Here is a 19,474-nt window from a genome sequence, read left to right on the forward strand (position 1 = left end):
AAATGCAAATGAATGCAACGTTGTTTTTTTTTAAATGTGCAGGAAGTGCTTCTTCTTCTTCTGACAAAATTGTACTTACGAGGAAATTGTTTGCGCTTGAAAACGACTTCTTTCGTTGCAAATTTGTATGCATTGATATAAAAAAGAGTCAGCCAAAAAATTGATAAATGCCAACCTTTCATTAGTAACGTGATTAGCAAAAACGTTTTTGCGACGCAGCGCTTTTACCATTTGATTTGATTAACTTTTTGATTTGATTAATTGTAATATATTCTGATTATAAATGTGCGTTATGATTCTATATATTATATAGTTTTTCCACGCCCCCTTTCAGTCGTGCACGCAATCGTTGGGTGTGTACGAGAAATTAGAGCGGAAAATAGCGTTCTCGCATGTTTAAATCAGTTTCGCGGTGTCGCGTATAGTCGCGATCATGGTTTTTCAAGCGTCATCACCGGAATTTGATAATTAAACGCGTGTATCGTTATTAATCAATTTTATTTAAATTGCAATGAAAAAAAAGAATCTCTTTAATTCCCCTCCGAAGGTTTAATCATTATACATATTATCAGGTTACTTTATCAAGCTAGTTTTTCCACCAACAAAACTTTCGCCATGACTTTATTTTTGCTATGATTAATTATAGCTATTTAGCTTTTTCTCATAATTGTCTCACGATATGCACCGCTGTGTTGCAAATCGGTGTGACCTCAAAAGCCGTTTTTACGATTCCTACGTTAATTAACTTCAAAGCGAGCGAGTTCCATCCTTGGAATCAACTGGAATGCGTGTTCTCACGCGAAGGTCTCCGAGAGCGTGTATTTTGAACGCTATATTTTGCGGAGTTGGTGTATTTTGCTCGGTCAAAAATGCTCGACGATCGCTAATTTGGATCCTCGTGCGGCAATCTGAATATCTTGAATCTCAAGTTGGTATGTTAATTTCCCCTCTATCTTTAGTACATCGTTATTACATTTATAAGCGATAAAAGGCGACTTAATTTATGAATGGCTCAGGTGCCAAGTGAAATAGGTCCGCTCAAACTCGATTTCGAGTTATTAGTGGATTTGAAGTGCAGACAATGTGACCTATCAATTAGTAAAAATATAATAATATCATCGATTAATAAAAATCAGTCTGTTTTCAAGATCAATCAGACCTTGCATAATTATATCGCGTTTACATTTATGGAAAAAGCAAAAATCTTTATTTCTCAAGTTTTTGTTTTCGCATTTTTCACTTTCTTGCACCACCTGGCATCTGAGCCACTTATATATAATGGCAAATATCTAAGTAAAAATGGAGCGAAAAAGAAATAGAAAAAAAGATTAGCTATATTTTTAAATTCTATCGAAAAATAATTTCCATCACGACATCTATATATGTACATAGAATTTTAATCTGACAATCAAATAATAAAATATTAATGCCAACATTATTTTTCTATCTCTCTTTTCTGATTCGAAGCAAAGACAAACAAACACGCACCTCTATTAACATCGAACAATGATCGAATTTTGATTAGAATATTCCAACAACAAGAAGATATATTAATAAGATATATTAATATACTGTCATTTATCTCTTGAAAAAACGCATTTAGCAAATCAATTAATTAAATTAAAGTAACGACCAGCTGGAACCATAATTAAAAATCTCAATACAATATGTTAGTATTAATATGTTAGAATATTTAGATTAGCGTTTCTTGCATTAAAAAATGTAAATGTATGATGAAACGATACGATGTTTAACTGATGGATATGCTAAACTAATATACAAGTAACAAATTATCGCCATTCTCGATGATAATTCCTCGAGTCGCGTTTGCTAATTCACTCTTGCATCATTCATGCATCACTTTAAACTCAAACGTTCGCATACATCGTGGTAGTTACGCAGTTTGTCCTGAAATATGCGTTGAAATTCAATGCCTGAAGAGCGATATTACCCTTCTTCCGGTCTTCGCAAATATACGTTGCCTCGAGGAGACGAGATATATCTATCCAAGAGGCACTTCTTCCTATTAATGTTACAAACAATACAAGCCTATTTTTACGAAAAATAATAACTTTTGAAGAAGATAATAAAATATTGAAATAAATTTTGAAAGAAAATAATAACTTTTTTAAAAGAATTAAAAAAATTCTACCAACGAATAGTGATTCTCTTCAAATATCACATTTATTATTATTACTCTTGTTACTCTCGATAAAAATTTAAGTAGAAAATTTCCAAAAACGTCTGCTTGTAATAGAAGTTATGATAGATACGACAATGGGAAATTATTATGCGACAAGTTACCTTGAAGCTGACCCTACGACCCCGAAATGACAAGTCTAGAGCTAAACTGAACATTGCTTAATGGCGATTGTATGGTCGGTATGCTTAACGGTGACCGTAAATCACTCGCCGATTATTCGCGACACTCGGGGAAAACAAACGGAAGCGTAACCTCATAATCATCGCGGAAGATGATAAAGCCGATGTATTTATCAATGTCATGATGGACTTGAAGCTCTCGCAGGCTATAACACGTAGGATATAATTCCGGCTTCATTCGATGTACACGTCCGAATAGTAACTCCGGTTTTTCTTCGGACTCGTAAATAGCCGCTAATTTCTCGCCCGTCCAAACTAGAAAACCACGAAGTAAATCTTAGCGCGGGTCGATAGAGCATCCTAAAGCCGGGACCATCCTAAATTCCCCCTGGCCACAAACTTTCGGGGACAGAATGCCGGCTGGGCGGATGCTGCGGAGAGGAAGATTATGAGACTCGACTCGATTTGTATCCGGATGGGTGGAGCTTGAAATTAGCTTACGCCGACAAAGTTGGCGTTATCAAAACTGCTTTATGCTCCGGGCCTGGAAAACCTCGTCGCGAGTGGCCGCGTCGCCGCATTTCGAAAAACAATCGCGTTGAATCAAATTATAATTATCGCGCGTTTATACCTTTTAGGAAAAGTTGCGTTTTAGGAAAATTTTTGATCTAGAAATTAAAGATTTAATATTTTTATGTCGAAAACCATCAAATGCAAAAGCGAAAATAATTTTTAATTTAAAAATTACAATTTTCATTCGCACTCCCTCGACTTTAAATTTTACATTAAATCCACGGACCGTAAATAAATCAGAAAATTTGTCGAATTACTTCGTAACAACTTTGTACGTGAACTAAATACATAACTGCTCCTGTTTATTATCTCCTCGTTATTTCGCGGCGTTGCGTGTTAACGAGGTTTAAAACGTACATCGACCCAAAATTACCGGCTGCTTCTGATCTCGTATCATCCACCTCGACCAGATGCAGCGAATTTCTCCACATGCCTTAACGTGTTTCTCGAGTCACCTCATGGTCACGAACGTTCTTTTGCGCGAGATACAATCTCACGGCGCAACAAACGCATTCATTCATTTGACTGCGCGTATTTACGTCTTTCCATTCATTAAGCTTTGCACAAATAAAACAATTGTATTTAATAATTTGAGATTTGGCTCAAATAATAAAAAAAATTAAAAAAGAAACGTTTTTTGTAAAATGAGTTTTTAATAAACTAATATTGAAAAAAAAAGTGTTGGTGCTTCTCTGCGCTTCAACTACCACACGTTGGCTCTTACGCCATTTCCTTCTTAATTTTTTAAAACAATTGTCGAATAATTTAATTAAGTCTTTCTTTTTAGTAAAAACACGACGCTTTATCCATATGTACCAATACATACTTTGGAAAATAAATTAATTTATAGAAGTAGTCAACTCGCGTGATTTCTACTTCACTGAAAAGTAAAATGATTCAAGTAACTTTGGATACGACATATAATATAAAGTTATACAACAATAATTGCGCATGCGATAAAATCTTTAATAAAGATACAGAAATGTGGCATTATGTAATAGCCTATAATTCCACGTAGCCAATTCATTTTCAAGGTAAGTCGACTCCGGCCATATTTCATATCCTTGCCGGTAATCGAAATTAATTCAATCCTAGCGTGCGATAAGGATCATCCGTCGCGTCTATCGTGAATAAAGGATACGGCACGCACACGAAGGTGAACACATGGAACCGCGCTCAAGACGCAACGATGGTTTCCACTCCATTCCGCATAGCCTTGCAGCGGTCGCAGAAACGGCTTGTCAAAACTTTACGCCGCGACTCGTTGCGTGACTCGCCTTGAAATGCACGGTGACGGGATATTCCCCTTTGTCACCGTCGTCGTTGCTTTAATGGAGCTTTCGGATTATTCAGCAGTGAAACGCCATTGCCGGAAGAAAAACAACAAGTTCCGTCGCTCGCAAGATGCGCGCCCTTGTCGCCAACTTTTCAGAGAGAGAGAGAGAGAGAGAGAGAGAAGGGGAGAGTCCCTTTCGATGCAACGAGAGCGTCGTTCGCTTTTCATTTTTCACGCCATTTTGCATTTATCGCGCATTTTCGATGTACATTGCTCGCCGAACCCGAATATAAAAGCGTCAATTACGTAAACTTCTTCAACTGTGAGAAAAAATTCTGCCTCGATGAATTAGAAATTGTACGCATCCATTCCTTTGATGATGTTCGAAATATATTTCGCGATCGTAAAAATAAATTTCGCCATTTTCCTGGTAGTTTAATTTCATGCAGCGGCAAGTTGATTCATGATTCACGAGATTAGAAACTAAATGTAAGTCAAACTGAATACGTTTTGAAATATTTACGTCGTAATTTGCAAGGCGTTCGTTTCAATTTGCATTTAACGCTCGGCTCTGCGACGTTCGTATTTGTAAATAAATTGAGTGTGTATCGGAGACGCGACGTGAAAAGCATAAAAATGTGCCTGTATCATCGCATCGATAAAGAATTGCGCGATGTCCGTTTATCGCGAGCTTAATGCGCGATCGCGAGATTGCGATCGCGCGGTACAAGCTCGACAAGCTCGCGTTCTCCATCCGGCATCTATCTTCGTCACGCATTGTGTCCGCGCGGCTCGATTAGGGGTTGGCTTTTCGATTGTAACACGTCGTCGCGTGCAACGCTCGCTCGCTCGGGTTCACCTTGAAGACGGTGCCGCCGGTGCACCCTGCCTCTCTCTCTCTCTCTCTCTCTCGGTTACTTTCTGTCCATCCCAAGGTCGTAGACGCGATCGCATTATTCTCCGTCGTTTTTCGTGCTTCCCAGTCCTCGACGTGCTTTATGCACGTCCGCTCGTAAGTCGCGTTGCGTGCCGTACACGAGCTTGCAATTCTGAAACGAACCGCCACCTGCCCGGCTTCTACCTCCCGTTGTCTCTAAATATGTGCGCTCCTCGTGACAATCGAAGGAGAAAAGTTTCAAGGCCGGGATATACAAGAAAATCTAAGAATATAACGCAATTTGCTAATTTGCAAATTGGCAAATTTTCGAAATTATCGGATAAAAAATGGTTTGAAAGTTTGTTAAAAAACATATATCACAAGCTTTAATAATGTATATTTATCGATTGCCAAGATAATGCAGATCGTGATATGTTTGTTAGAACCTTCATTAAAATTCATGGAAGCTACAGTGAGCATCGAGCAAATTCGATTTCTCCGCCGAATCGTGTTTCCCTTACTTGTATTATTCATCAAAGACGCAGAGAGAGAACTAAATAAAGCTCCTTTACTGGTTTGTAAATCTACTTTTGGTTGTTTATTATATGTTTCTTTGGTAGTTACACTTCGGGAATTACGTTTGTCTCTGGGAGAGTTTGAGGAACGGCTCAGGTGTCTTTTATTGAAGAGTCTCTGGCGAAAACATATTTTTCTATCTTTTTACTACGATAGGCTACGATATATACAAAACTTTTAGCGAACTAAATTCAACGTAAACTGCGGAAAACTTTGCGATTATCATCGGAAGACAAACGGAGGGTGAAATTAAATTCCTGGATGATATCGAGCTAACACACATGAGATTATGATATGTTTCCCGTATCGCGTAATTAATGTCTGTCGATATCCAATATCCCATATTTTTTACGGAAATTGATAATTATATTTATCAATTTGTAACGATCGATTGGAGAGATTAAAATCGTTAATGTTGCAGTTAATATTCTCTCTCTCCGTTTTCGTAGACTAAATTTTAATAATAATAATAATGCTAGAAAAAAAAGAATATCAGAAAATTTTCAATTAAATTGAACCTGGGTCGAACAACATATATAAAATAAGTGTAAAAGAATCGCCGCGCATTAAAAGCGATACGCGATGATAGCGGCGTTCAAATTCCCAAGATTCCCCATTCGTTTGGAATTGGACGGACTGCAATCGCCATGGCCGAAATTGCTGTCGGCGAGAAATGATCGATCGATCGGCCGCTCCCAACGACGCGGAAATAAGCCCGCAGAATCGCAACGTCATGCTTGGAGAATAAAAGAGGCCCGTGAAGGCGGATTTGTTCTCCGAGCTGCGTTTCTAACGAGCGTCTTGACGCTCGTAAATCGATAGAGACGATCGAGAGCGACTTCGAAGTCGTAACTCCGAATAACGAAACGTAATTCGAGTAAAGCAAGATCGATCACCGATGACGACGACGACGGCGAGAACGATCGTTGTTTACGTATTCTTACGTCACGTCGTTGTTTCCGGAACACTCGGCTATTTACTCGAGCGTGTTGCTCGCGATCATGCGGATTTCGGGGCTGTCAGACCCGAACAAACTGCACCGTGTGTTCGAGGGCGAATTCGAATCGGGAAACACCACCCGGTGCAACGCGATATCAATACTGGTTCTTCGACGCGAGATATTTTATCATACATATTGGGGGGATGTGTCTCCTCTTCAGACAAAACTTGTATGAGATGAAACGGCTTCGAACCGTAACATCCTCTATTTTGCCGACTATATGAAATTAGAAATTTAATAAACAATTCATTAAATTGAACAAGTAAAGGCGCAGTGAATTTTTAAACAATGCTGCATTTTTTAATATTATATTTCACGTATGTTATAATTTGCTGCAAAAATTTAATTTTATCATGATTTCTAAAATACTTGTGTCCTTCACTTATGTTCTTAGTTGTCTATCATTCACGGAAGAAAAAATATATCACGATAAATTAATGTTTGTAAATTTTTTCCAGCATAACTTGAGCCAATATTTCTTTACACATACCTTCACAGAATAAATTTGCAAAAATTTCCCATAATTATTTCGCGAAATAGTGAACAATAAAACTGATTTACTGCATCATTACGCTTTATCAACATCGATATTAATAGCGAATTGAATCCTCGGTGCAAAGGGATATTAAACTGATGCCGGTAAAAGTGTAATAAATAAGAAATTGGAGAGAACGTTTTCCCAAGTTTATAATATCTATGAATCAGATTGAATATAGAGAGAAGAGGCTCGATTTAACCGATCGACGGCTCGTAGTTATTTTTCGATCTTTCCGTCAGTCTGACGTTTCTCTGTTGGACGTGTTTATTTATTCAAGCGTGCTTCGACAAAGTCCAGCTATAATTACAAGTCAATCGCGTCCCGAAAATGTTACTCAGAATCTGAAGAATATTCCGAAGGAATCTAATCCAAGTACACTCGACCTGTTCAATGAAGAGACAAAATAAATCGACTTCAAGTTGTTCAAAGTATTCGTGTGAGGAAAGGAAGTTTACGACGTTAAGTCTGGGATATTTTGTGGACGAAATAATCTGGTAATCCAATTCGTTTCAGAGACTGCGAGAGCGTTGAAAATATAAAAGGACGAAATGCAGCGAGAAGTTGGAGAGACTCGACGACTCTTGTTACGGCTCGCAGAGAGCCGTGACTAAAGTTTTAAAATAATTGGCACCACGGGAATGTAGGTTAGTCGCTGTTAGCGACTAATGTCTCGCCGGCTACTTTGCGCAGTAATCGATCGGGTAACGAGTTACCAAAAAGGTAATCCGTCGATCTACTGATTGCCCGACTCATCGTCGCGATACCACTGATGTATCGTGATATCGTTAGCGAAGCGAGAGCGCTCCGCTTCGTTACTCTGATTGCCATGCAATGCTGTTTAATCAGATCCCCTGTATTCTCCTATACATCCTATAACACGAGCTGATTACCCCCTACACGCTAACAGACGAGAATAATATTGCTCGAGAAACTTGAGATTAATTGAACATCTTAATTGTTTACACATTACGGCAAATATGATTAATCTTCGAATTATCTGTGTGTGTGAATTTTATTTCGAAAAGAAATACTCGTTATTTGTTATTCAATAATTAATAAGAAATTACTATTATATAATTAATAAGAATTACTAGACTAGATTAATTAATTAAATATTAATTAAATTAATTAAATATTAAATACATTAATTAAATAAATATAAAAGGCATTATGAATATTGCGCGGATTAAATTATTGCGCAATATTAATTTTTATTTTCCTATATGATTGTATAATAAAAAAAGAAACTAAAATTTATTTTATTAGGATTAATAAATATTTAAATTTATAAATACTAAAAAAAATTCTATTTTATTATAAAAAAAATAAAAATTTTAAATTCGCGGCAAAATTCTTGGTGAAATTGACACAACTCACCAGTTCTCAGAAGCGTCCTCGTCGAGGATGGTCCCGTCAGCAAGTCGATGAGGCAAATTAGTCGTCGTGCGCGGTCGATTCCGGACCCTTGGTGGACCAACGACACCGGTCCTCGACAAGCCAGCCCGGAAGGACGCCCTTGCCCTGTCGACTGCTCGAGTCAACGTCATTGAGTCTCATTAGTACTGTTAGTAGACGGTGTTAGAGCCAAGTGGCAAGCAGCGCTTTGCATAAATTTACCGTCGCAAGAAACGGCATTACGGCATATATGCCTTGACCGGCATATTCTATGACGCCATATGCATCGCGGCAGTTTTTATTATTTACATACGCGATGCGAGGCTAATGTATTTGTACAAAACGTGCAAAATAAACATGCAGGACATGCGAAACTCAAGCATTGTAATATTTGACACGACCGAAACATGCATATGCAATTAAGTCCTAATTAAGTAATTCGGTAAAATTCGCGTTAAAACTTCCAAAAATACAATTTTCGATAAGATATATAATATTTATAATTGATTTATAATTTGATATTAATCTTTTTCTCTCTTTCTCTTTCTATTACATCATTATCAACTTTTTTATTATTTTTCAGGGCTACACTAATGCTTTCATAATCGCGATTTTGCTTAAAAAAATTATTATGCGAGTTCGCTTTTATGTATTTTATATTTCTTTGTAGACTAATAATTGTATAACTTTATAAGGGTGATATATAGAATTTAATATCTAATGTTGAGATTTACTGTTTAACATTTCTGATTTATGTTTAAAAATAAAAAATCGAGTTCTATTTTATACATTTTATATTTCTATTTACAATATTAATAACTTTTATTAATTACTTACAATTTTAATAACTTTTTAATATAAATAACATTTGTATAATTTTATGTGCGACTTATTTAATAATGTTGATGTCAATGTTAATGAGGTTTATCATTTAATATGTTTGTTCTTTTAAAAAAATAATAAAGAATCGTGACTTTTATTTTATATTTCTTTTTACGATATTAATGATATGTATAATTTTACATGATATATTTAATATGATGAATTTTATATTTGATATATCTAATATCTAACGAGGTTTACAATTTGATATTTCTATTAAAACCCTAACGATTCGAGAGACATAGTTGCCGTCGGAAGTTAACGATTGATTTAACTTTGTCGACTCTGCATTGTCATACTCGGCCCGTCAAATTTGTCACGTCAAGTACTGGAAAATCCATTTGCCACGCCGCTCCGCAAGGATACTTTACAAAGATAAGTCAGTCAACGTGAGACTTTTAATTCATCGTCCAGCCCGCGTTTCGCTGCAATGTCGTCTGGCATGCAGATGACAGATCAGAGTGCAATCCTCGTTTCCGTTTCGTTGCTTGATATCGCGCCAACCGTGGCCGTTGAACTTTCGTTAAAATATTATGCCTGTCTTTGAACCTTCGTTCTTCGGCGCCGCCAAAATTCGTCGACCACTGTACTAAAAAAACCGGCGCGTTTAATGCGTACACGCGTCAAGTTTTATGAAGAAACGCTCGAAATAAGAGACACGAATCATTTTTCACAAGTCTCTCGCCTCAGATTTAAAATTTCTTAAATCTCATTCGAATATCGTCGTTTGTCAAAATTCATCATAATTCATCGGAAAACGATATGTCCGATGAAAAACACGATTATCGGCGAAAATGCGCGCGATATTTGCTCGTTTCGTTTAATCGAAATGCAAATGCATGAGTACGAACTGACAGTGATGACAAAAAAATTCTAATGAAAAAATATTCGCGCAAGCTGGAGAAATTACAGCCATTATCGTTTAATCCCCCAGCGCTGCTCAAGAAAAAGAATGAGGAGAAGCTGTGAAAAGAGTGTCGTATTCATGTACAACGATCGACAATATTCTCAATTATGCATTGATATCGATTATCGTTAAATGGAAAGAGCCAAGATTACTCTGCTAAAATAATGTACCATTAGAATGCGAATTGATTGAATCATTTCCGAGTTGTTTTCCTATGTGATATTGACCTGAGCCGAGTCAATATCATGTCGACTCGTTAATCATTTTAGAAAGAAAATTGATATGAACCACAGATTGAAAAATGACGAATCAAAGTAAATAATTTAAAATAAAGATACTTTCAAAGATGGATGGTCGTGTTCAGAGAGTATCTGTATAAAATCATTGAGAAATTTTATGTAAGAAATTAAATCCTATATTTGTAGAGCCAACTGAGAATATTATAGACAAGATAGAGTTTTGATGTTTAATTATACTTAATAATTATTTAATGATTATTAATTGTAACAATCGCGACATAAGCGATTGATTTATTTAGATGATGGATTACTCTATTAAATATCCGTTATTGATTGCATTTTGATGAGGCTAAGACTGAATAGAGACCATACTCTTGGAGGAACAATTTCAAACTCTACAAACTATCGATCGACGGATTATATCGGCTTTTCAAAATTTCTGCGCATTCAGTTATTGGTATCTTGAGTGAGTTAAAATAGCAACATAGAGCATATTGCTAGATCATAATACGCATATATTAATTGTATCCACTCATCATTTATATTCTATTAATAATTATTAATCATTTATCAAATATATTTAATAAAAAATTATTTAGTATAAATTTTTCATTTTAAAAATAATAATTTTAATTTGTTTTAAAATTAATAAATTATAAATGTACATTTCCCTTTATTTATTAAATCGTAATATGAGAATTTATTTATATGTGAGAATTTTCTGTATTTAAAGAAATGTCTCTGAAATAAAATGAGGAAAAGAGAGAAAGGGGAAATAACCACATCTATTGATTTTTCCGTGCGTGACGCTTGTGAAAGAGGCATTTCCTAAAGCACGCTTTTAATGCTACGCGACTTTCCGTTACGATCGATTTCTGTTACAAGTCTCTAACCATCAGCTGAGCTGCTTAGGGGGAGGATTATCACAACCGGGAGGTAAGGTGCCTGCCTATAGCTATCCATTCGAGGGCATAACATTTATTACCGGGTCAGGGTTAACCGTTAGGCGCGCCGCGCACGTCCAGCGCTCTGCAGCGTCGCTCTAAAAATAGTTTCGCGAGCACTCCAGATATAAAACGCGACCACGTGTCCCATCCTCCCGTACGCATAAATGCAAATACGCGTGTATGCGTGTATGTTTCCTAAATTGGTTTGAGAAAAATGACGAGAAGTTTATCGTGGAAACGTGCTACGCACTTGTGGACTGAATTAGGACAGTATATACTTTATGTAAAAGTCTCTTTTCAATCAAGCATCTTTTCAAAACGAGAAAAAACACATTTTTAAAATTTTACCGAAAGATAAATATATGATATAGCATGTATTTTATTATTAATAGTAATTTAGAAAATTAAATTTCTTATCGAAAAGTTATGAGATATCATTGTAATTGAGCCTTTTGTGAGAATAATTACGGAAGCGTCGCGTAGAAGCTGATATTATTCAGAAGAGTAATACTGGGAGCGCAGGGGCTTTTACATATTTTATACTGCATTTATGTAGCGACAATGCGAGAGCAAAGTCTAATTACAGAAACGTGTTATATTCACACGAAAATACTGCATGCGCATTAACACAGGTGGGAGCAATAGATAAAGGCAATTCATGCGCATTCAATGATACCCAAATCCCAACTAAAGGACACATACACGTGCAGAGAAAAATGACAATGCGACGTACATAATTGCGCACACGAAAGAAGTCGCGTCCGAATTTCCGCAGGATTGTAACGCGGCTCATTATGCGGATACACCTGACCTGGATCTATGATCGTAATAATGATCGTCACAAGAGGAGTAGCCTACGTGTGCCACACACCACGTTCCACTTGTAAGAACGAGGCGGCCACGAATGTCAGCGCGCGACGGTGTCTTATAACGGACGTTGCAGCGGAAAATAATGATAGCCGTGTTTAAAAGCCGCAGGAAGTTATATGTGTGGGAAGCACGAAATGTCTTGGTCAGGATATCGTGTGTAAATGTTGGGCCGAAGTTTATCGTTCAATTTAACTGCGCAATAAGAGCTATCGGAGTCGAGGGTCGATTCGATCAGTGAATGTCGTCGCATAATGTGACGACAACTCGACTAAAAATGTTCATCTTAAACTTCAAAATTTTGTCCAGAATTTTGACATCTGTATACCTTTTTTTTTTTTTATTAAAAAGATCGTGGGCAGAGTACGTTTCTCGCGACATACAAAGGACCGAAGAGATGTTTTCGTTGGAACCGTTTCAACGAAACTTGCGCTAAACTTTCGTGCGAAAATTCGGACACGACTTCTTGCGCGCACGTCGCAACATCGAGACGAGTCAAAGTAGAACGAATAAAATTGGCACATACAGCGTGTCGCGAGCCTGTTGTTGGCCTGACTCGGCGGTGGGATCGCAGGCTGCGGCGGCGGCTGCGAGCTCAGGTCCTCGAAGTTTATGATTTGTAGGCAAATGTCGTCCACCTCGCTCCTTATTAGCGCTATCACCTCGCTGCAGAGGAACTTGGTTCCTGAAACGGAAAATTAGCAAGTCAGAATACGAAGGGAATTCGCGTCTTTGACCGCACTCCTGTCGAGCTCTCATCATAAATGTATGTATACGGGCGGCGAATATATTCGAGAGCTGTGGGCGAAGTTTAATTTACTTGTAAAATAATCCGCGAGTGCAGGGGAATCGTTTGATTTGAAACAAGCTTAAACATTTTCGCAGACTCAGCATCTTTCAAAAATCGATCAAGACATGATATTTATAATAAACGAATTCCTAGCTCGCGCATCTAAAATTTCACGAATATCTAAAACTGAATCGTTTCTAAAGTATAACTTTATATAAAGTACAGAGTAGCGGAGTGCTATCCGCGCCAACTTCCATCTACACTCGAAAACTCAAGTTCTCGACAGCACTTGGAAACCCATGCCATCGCGAAACGTCGATGGCACTTTGATGCGTGTCAAGAGCTGTCGCAAGGCGCGGCCATAAAATTTGGAAATACCGAACGGTGTTAAATCATCGGGGAATTTATGCCGAGACATGTACACAAAGCGTCGTGGTCCATTAGCGATTGTGGGACGTGATAAATATTCCAGATTGACGTTTACTGGGTGCTTCTTAGACACCGATGCACAAACTGCGCAGCGATGGTGATATTTCACTTGGGGATACGCGCGTGGGATGACAAAGGAGCCGATACTAAAATGGCGAAACTTCCTATAAAAGTCTCTGAACCGCGCACAAATAATTCGTCCCATTCTAACGTAACCCTAATATCCTCGTAAAGTTTATAGTCGTTGGAGTGATATAAAAGTGTTGGCTTCCTCGATATAAATCGTTGTGGTGCAACCTCGTTACATCAAACCTTACCAATCTGGATGTAACGTGGGATTTGCCACGCAGCTTTGTACTTGTAAACATGTTCGAGTGACCTTGCAACAAGAGAAACTATATCTTTTATTTTCGCCTTCAGCCACAAGAAAACATAAACATGCGATACCGACTTCCTGACGAATGTCAACTCGATTTCTTGTGCGTGATTAAATAAAAGAAATCATCAAGGTTGGAGTTTAATCTCCTTCATTTTCCGCCAACTCATTCGTCAGCAAATTCACCTCTGGTAATTGTCATCGCAGTCGTGACAATCGCAAACAATCAGACACGTAAAATAACAGAAAAGTAAAATGTCAGTTTCTCTGTCACGAGTTCAGCTCCAGTTGGAGAAGTTAAGAATCTTGAAAGGAAAATAATTTTCCGCGTAAAGCGTTAACGAGATTTATTCGGAGTACCTCGTGAACTAATTAACGACGATGTTTACGCATCCTTGAACGAGATTCTAAAGATGTTGCACAAAGAAAAGTATGTGTGTCTCTTGTAAAAATTTACCTAAGCGTGCCAAGATTGTCACCTGAATATTCTATGGTAAACATCATCCCCGTACAACGCGTCGTCAGCTCTGATAAATCTACGTGTTGTCGGATTACACGAGCCATCGGTTTGTGATATTCACAATAAAACACTTGTGTATTTCGTCGTGTTCGTTTTTCACATCTCGATCTATGTCACGATCAAGGATGACGCTGTACTCGAGAGTTTTTATCTCCAATACATTGTAACATAAATCTCATCTTACACAGCAGAAAGAAAACTAACTATTCTCTTAAAATCTCACTTTAAAGTATAAAATATATTTTTTTAAATAGAACATAATTATAAATATTTTTTGCTCAAGAATACATTTTTTTCTCAGACACTTTTGCAGTTACAGTAATCCAGTTTGAATGTCAGCAACTAAATTAAGACGAGTTCCTAGACGAGCTCTTCGTTTTCGACAAGCCCCAGTCGTGCTGTTCATTTAACGGATTCGCACCTCGCGTATTGTTAACGCTTAAAACAGCTGATACGTGTGGTTTCTTCAGTAACGTCACGACAAGCTGTCCTATTGATCCGCAAGCTCTTTCTCTTTTTCTCTTTTTCTCTCTCACGATTTCACTTTGTCTCTATGTGGAATCATGCACGCTGCGCGACGAGGTCACGCATAGTTGGCTTTTTAAGTCCAGTTGAAATGCGAGCAAATCGTTTTTGAATGCGCGCGACTCGTAAATCTCAAGCACGATCATAAAAGATAATTGTGCACGCTCTACAACTATTATAGAGATTTTCAAATAAAGATAATGATTCTACCCTTTGAAAAAAAGACTATTGCGATATTTAAAAATAAATTAAAAAATGATATCAAATATTCCCTTTTCTTCGTATTTTCTATCATTTTGTGCTTAAATAATAATCATTCTTCTTTTTCTGTTCTATTATGTTTGTTCTGCATAATTACAATGTAAACAATTATATATGTTAACAATTATATAATAATTATGATAATTGTATAAATATTATTATATAAATATATTTTCAATTTTATTTATTTTTTCTCTCTTTCTGATAGCAATTGCATGCTTATGTATTTTGTTAAAAGAGAGGTTTTATCAAACATAAAAACCTATATGTATTTAATTGAAGACTTCGACAACCAATTAAAAAATTATTATTGCTATTTTATATTATTATTTCGTGTTTATTAAGATAGAAATAAAGTGTTTATATTTAATTATTTATTTGGTAAATAAATACTATTCAAGAAACAATCTTTGTGCAAACAGTTGCGATTCGGTTCAACAATTCAAATGGATAAAAAAGGTATATCGAATTTATAATATCCTCGCTAAAGAGGTAGCTTATATTAAAATGTCACTCTATGCTTTTAATTATATATATTTTTTATACATCAAAACACACGCCCTCGTAAAACGGACAATAAAAGCAGCTCGTTTCCCTGCGAGAGTGGGATCGAATAAATTTATGCGGAATGAAGTGCGCGAACTTCTGTACCGTACGACATCGCTGCTAATCCAAACAAATTTGAAATTTCATGCCTCCGGAAAACCGATCAAAATTTCTTTCTGCAGCTGATGCAGAAAAAAAGTTCCACATGTTCGACAAATTCGATATGAAAAAAAAATTTCCAGAGAGAAAATTGTCATATAAACTTGAGCAATGTGTAAAAAAAAATAAATATGATAAAAATTTGTATTGTCAAGAATTCTTTGTATTAATCATTATTCATTATTATTGTGTATTAGTTATTATTAATTTGTATTGTCAAAAAAAAATAAATATGATAAAAATTTGTATTGTCAAGAAGATTTGTATTGTATTGTTGAGAAAAATATACGTTTACGAAGATATTCTAAATAATTCCAAATATATAAGATTATGTGTGTTATATATTATCATATAAGGAATTTACTTGAGAGATGTGATCATATATTCGCGCTGGTACATGAAATATGCATTATCGGTCGCTCGTTATCGTAAATTCGATGAAATTAATATATGGCGTGACATAATTCCCGCGACGGTCGTAAAAGCTGTGCGTAGCAAATTGCAGTTGACGGATCAATGCGTGTTCCGGCACGTCCTTTCGTGTCAAAACGTGAACGGAAATTGCGGACGGTTGTATAATAATCGACGGCAAACTAGCGGCCAGATCAAGGCTCGTGACGCCTCGGCCTCATTAGGTTCTTCTTGTCTATGGAACGCTTTCAAAGCAGTTGATGGAACATTCAGGAGAAAGTTCGTGACTCGAAAACTAATAGAGAAAGTGTTTGCAAATTTGTAGAATTGTAGAATTTTTTTTTTAATCTCTCACAGACACAATTATTTGACAATTATTAAATCTTATTAAGTATGTTCGAGACTTGAAAAACGCTAAGCTTCAAAGGAAATCGAATCAAATCCTGCAATGCGATGAGGGTAGAAACCGAGAGAACAAAGACGCGAACTTTGCAGAAGTTTTCGTCGAGATACGCGAAAGGTAATCCGCGAAGAAACGAAGAAAGGAAGCTCTCATTGTTGGATAAAAGTCCGCAGGGCGCAATTTCCGAGACTGCGTCCTAGCCGTAGGGATAATAATGCTGAAGGACTGCTCGCTTTGTTTCGCACAAGTGATCTCGTCTCATTAAGTCCTCGTGGTGCAACTTTTTAGGCCAACAATAAGGAAAACTTTGTCCCGTGAAACGGCCAACGAATTGGTGGAGAATAAGAAGATGCAAGGGGAGGACGATGCACCGGGGGTTGACGTACCCGTGACCCACACAATATCGCTGAAAAAGGGTGCGATATCGGACTCGGAAGGGATAAAGGGGATCGCGCGCCCTCATCGATCCCATCTTCGGGGCTCTTTTCTCGAAAATCCGATAATCCCATCGTCGCGGCTGGCCACCTGATGAAGCATCGTTGCCTATCGATCGGCTTGCGAGAGGGATCGTTGGTCGGCTGTGAAATAATTCCCCGGTTTTGGCGTCGTCAAATCTCAGCGACAAAAATTACGCGTAAAAATTCCAGCTTGAAAAAAGCGGGATGAAAGCCACTTCTGCCCGAGCAGAGAAAAATATAAGAACGAGCTTTATCTAACGAAGCGTTAAATTTTACAAGGTGACATCCTCGCTCGGGAGATATCTCGCGTTCTTTTTCCTTCTTTTCGCGGAAAATAAATCACGGGTTGATTTGTGGATGAGTCACGTTGCTCGAGGAGAATAGTCGACGGAAGCGAAACACCGAGCTAAACTTGAAAGAAACGAACAAATTTCTCGCATAGCGTCGAGCTGTCGCGATGCGCATCGATTTATTTCCGTGAACGCTGGCTAATTCACGTGCTTGCGCCGCTGGTAATTTACAGCACGCATCAGAAGAACGAGGCTAATATTAGATTCGCGCGCTATTGTAACAGGTTTGCCAGAATGTCCACGAACAGCGAGTAGAAAGAGGAGAGTCCAGTAGTCTGCACCTATTTCGAGAACGCCTCGTGTAGACAGTAATAAACTCCCGTTGATACTTACACCGTTTTAGCCGGCATTCTCGCCAGCATTGTCATTTATGACACCCGAAATTGCTAATAAAGGAAATCCTTTCTCGACTCGGATCAAGAGCTGCGAACTGCAGTACTCGTTTGACAAGATATTAAAAGATCAAGAGCAATAAGCACGTGTATGTCCACTCGTTAGATCGCGCAATATATCGCAAAATAAAGCCTACATTATCAATTTTACAAATATTTATCCGAAAAAACTTTTCAAATTAAAGCTCTAATTTAATTAAACTCCTTAAATTAAAAAAAAGTTTAAATTAAATCTGATTTATTATAATTAAATCAGAAAATTCCTTCTTTTATTTATAATATTGATAAACTATAAATAATTTAAAATATATTTAAAAAGGCGAAATTTGTCTGGCATCGATGCTTTCAATTACTTGCCCGGGATGCAGTTATTGAGCGGGAACAAGGAAATATACAATCGTGACAAAGAAATGTGCGAAGAAATGGATATTTATGATTATCAAGGAGCGCATAAAATAGGCGAGTGTATGGAACAATAGTCTTGGACGACGGCCAAATATATCTCTGACGTCCCGGTCGGTCTCGATGCGCAATATATAGGAAGAAATAGCGGAATTTGATAATACGCAGCGAGAGAGGCGAAGATAACAAAATGAGTTTCTAAATTTGCGATGCGGCAAAACCAACCGTCCGCTATAAATAAGCATCCGCAATCCCGTCTCTCTTCCCCGGGGACGCACCCGCGCAACCAAAAATAAGCCGAGTCCACGCTTAATTTGTAAGACTAATTTACATGCGGCCCTTCCTGATTCAACCGTCCCTCTCCGGTTGGCGCACTGACCTTGCGAGAGGCATGTAAATAGCATGTAAGTCGCCATGTAAGTATTAGTAATTACAAGTTTACCTCCGATTGATGGATTCTTCTTAATCCAGCGAACCGACCTATCAATCTTTTTTCGTACATGATGGCATCATAAATTCTCGGTCGTGACTGGTAGCAAGGCAACCGATACATAACAGCAGGTTTTAAAAGATTATGTTCTGTTGTATCATATTTACTCGCGTCCCAGTAATACATTCATTCGCAGAAGAGGAAAATTATTTTGATTGATAATATCGATTTTTCTTTGCCAATAATAAATTCTACAAATTTATCTAATGTTTAATTTATCTACAGTTTTGTACAATATTATATTGAACAATAGAGGATATTTTTCTCTGTTAGATGCGCAAAGAAAAGTTCTAGCCAGCAGTTATCATATATCATGACATATTGTGTGTGTGTATGTGCGCACGCTGGTGGTTAAAGAGACACTTGGTGGACAACCAGTCAGGTCACGATACCGCAGTGCGAGTGAGTGGTTAATAGGTTAACGGCTACCTCCAATTGGTCGATGACGCTGTGCTACCGTGACGTCATGGAGAGTGCAATGACTCTGTGACGTGGCAGCATACGGTGCAGGCCAAGCGGTGCACAGAAATATAACACGCGGGCTTCTTTCCTCTTTCTCAAGC

General features: G+C 37.5%; 1 protein-coding gene across 17 annotated transcripts in view; it reads right to left on the reverse strand.

The window, feature by feature from the left end:
- LOC105251134 (potassium voltage-gated channel subfamily H member 6) overlaps positions 1 to 19,474 on the reverse strand; it is a 100,864-nt gene that overhangs the window by 53,362 nt on the left and 28,028 nt on the right. For 12 of the 17 annotated variants that reach the window (XM_011257689.3, XM_011257694.3, XM_011257690.3 and 9 more), the window contains exons 3-4: positions 12,926 to 13,084; positions 8,540 to 8,690 (exon numbers count right to left, since the gene is read on the reverse strand). In XM_011257689.3, coding sequence (XP_011255991.1) covers positions 8,540 to 8,690; positions 12,926 to 13,084 — 310 coding nt within the window. The remainder of the gene's footprint in view (positions 1 to 8,539; positions 8,691 to 12,925; positions 13,085 to 19,474) is intronic. The other 5 variants (XM_025406454.1, XM_011257691.3, XM_011257698.3 and 2 more) reach the window with 2 other exon arrangements.

The sequence above is a fragment of the Camponotus floridanus genome, unplaced genomic scaffold, assembly GCF_003227725.1.
Source record: "Camponotus floridanus strain SB8 unplaced genomic scaffold, Cflo_v7.5 scaffold144, whole genome shotgun sequence".
Classification (NCBI taxonomy): Eukaryota; Metazoa; Arthropoda; class Insecta; order Hymenoptera; family Formicidae; genus Camponotus; species Camponotus floridanus.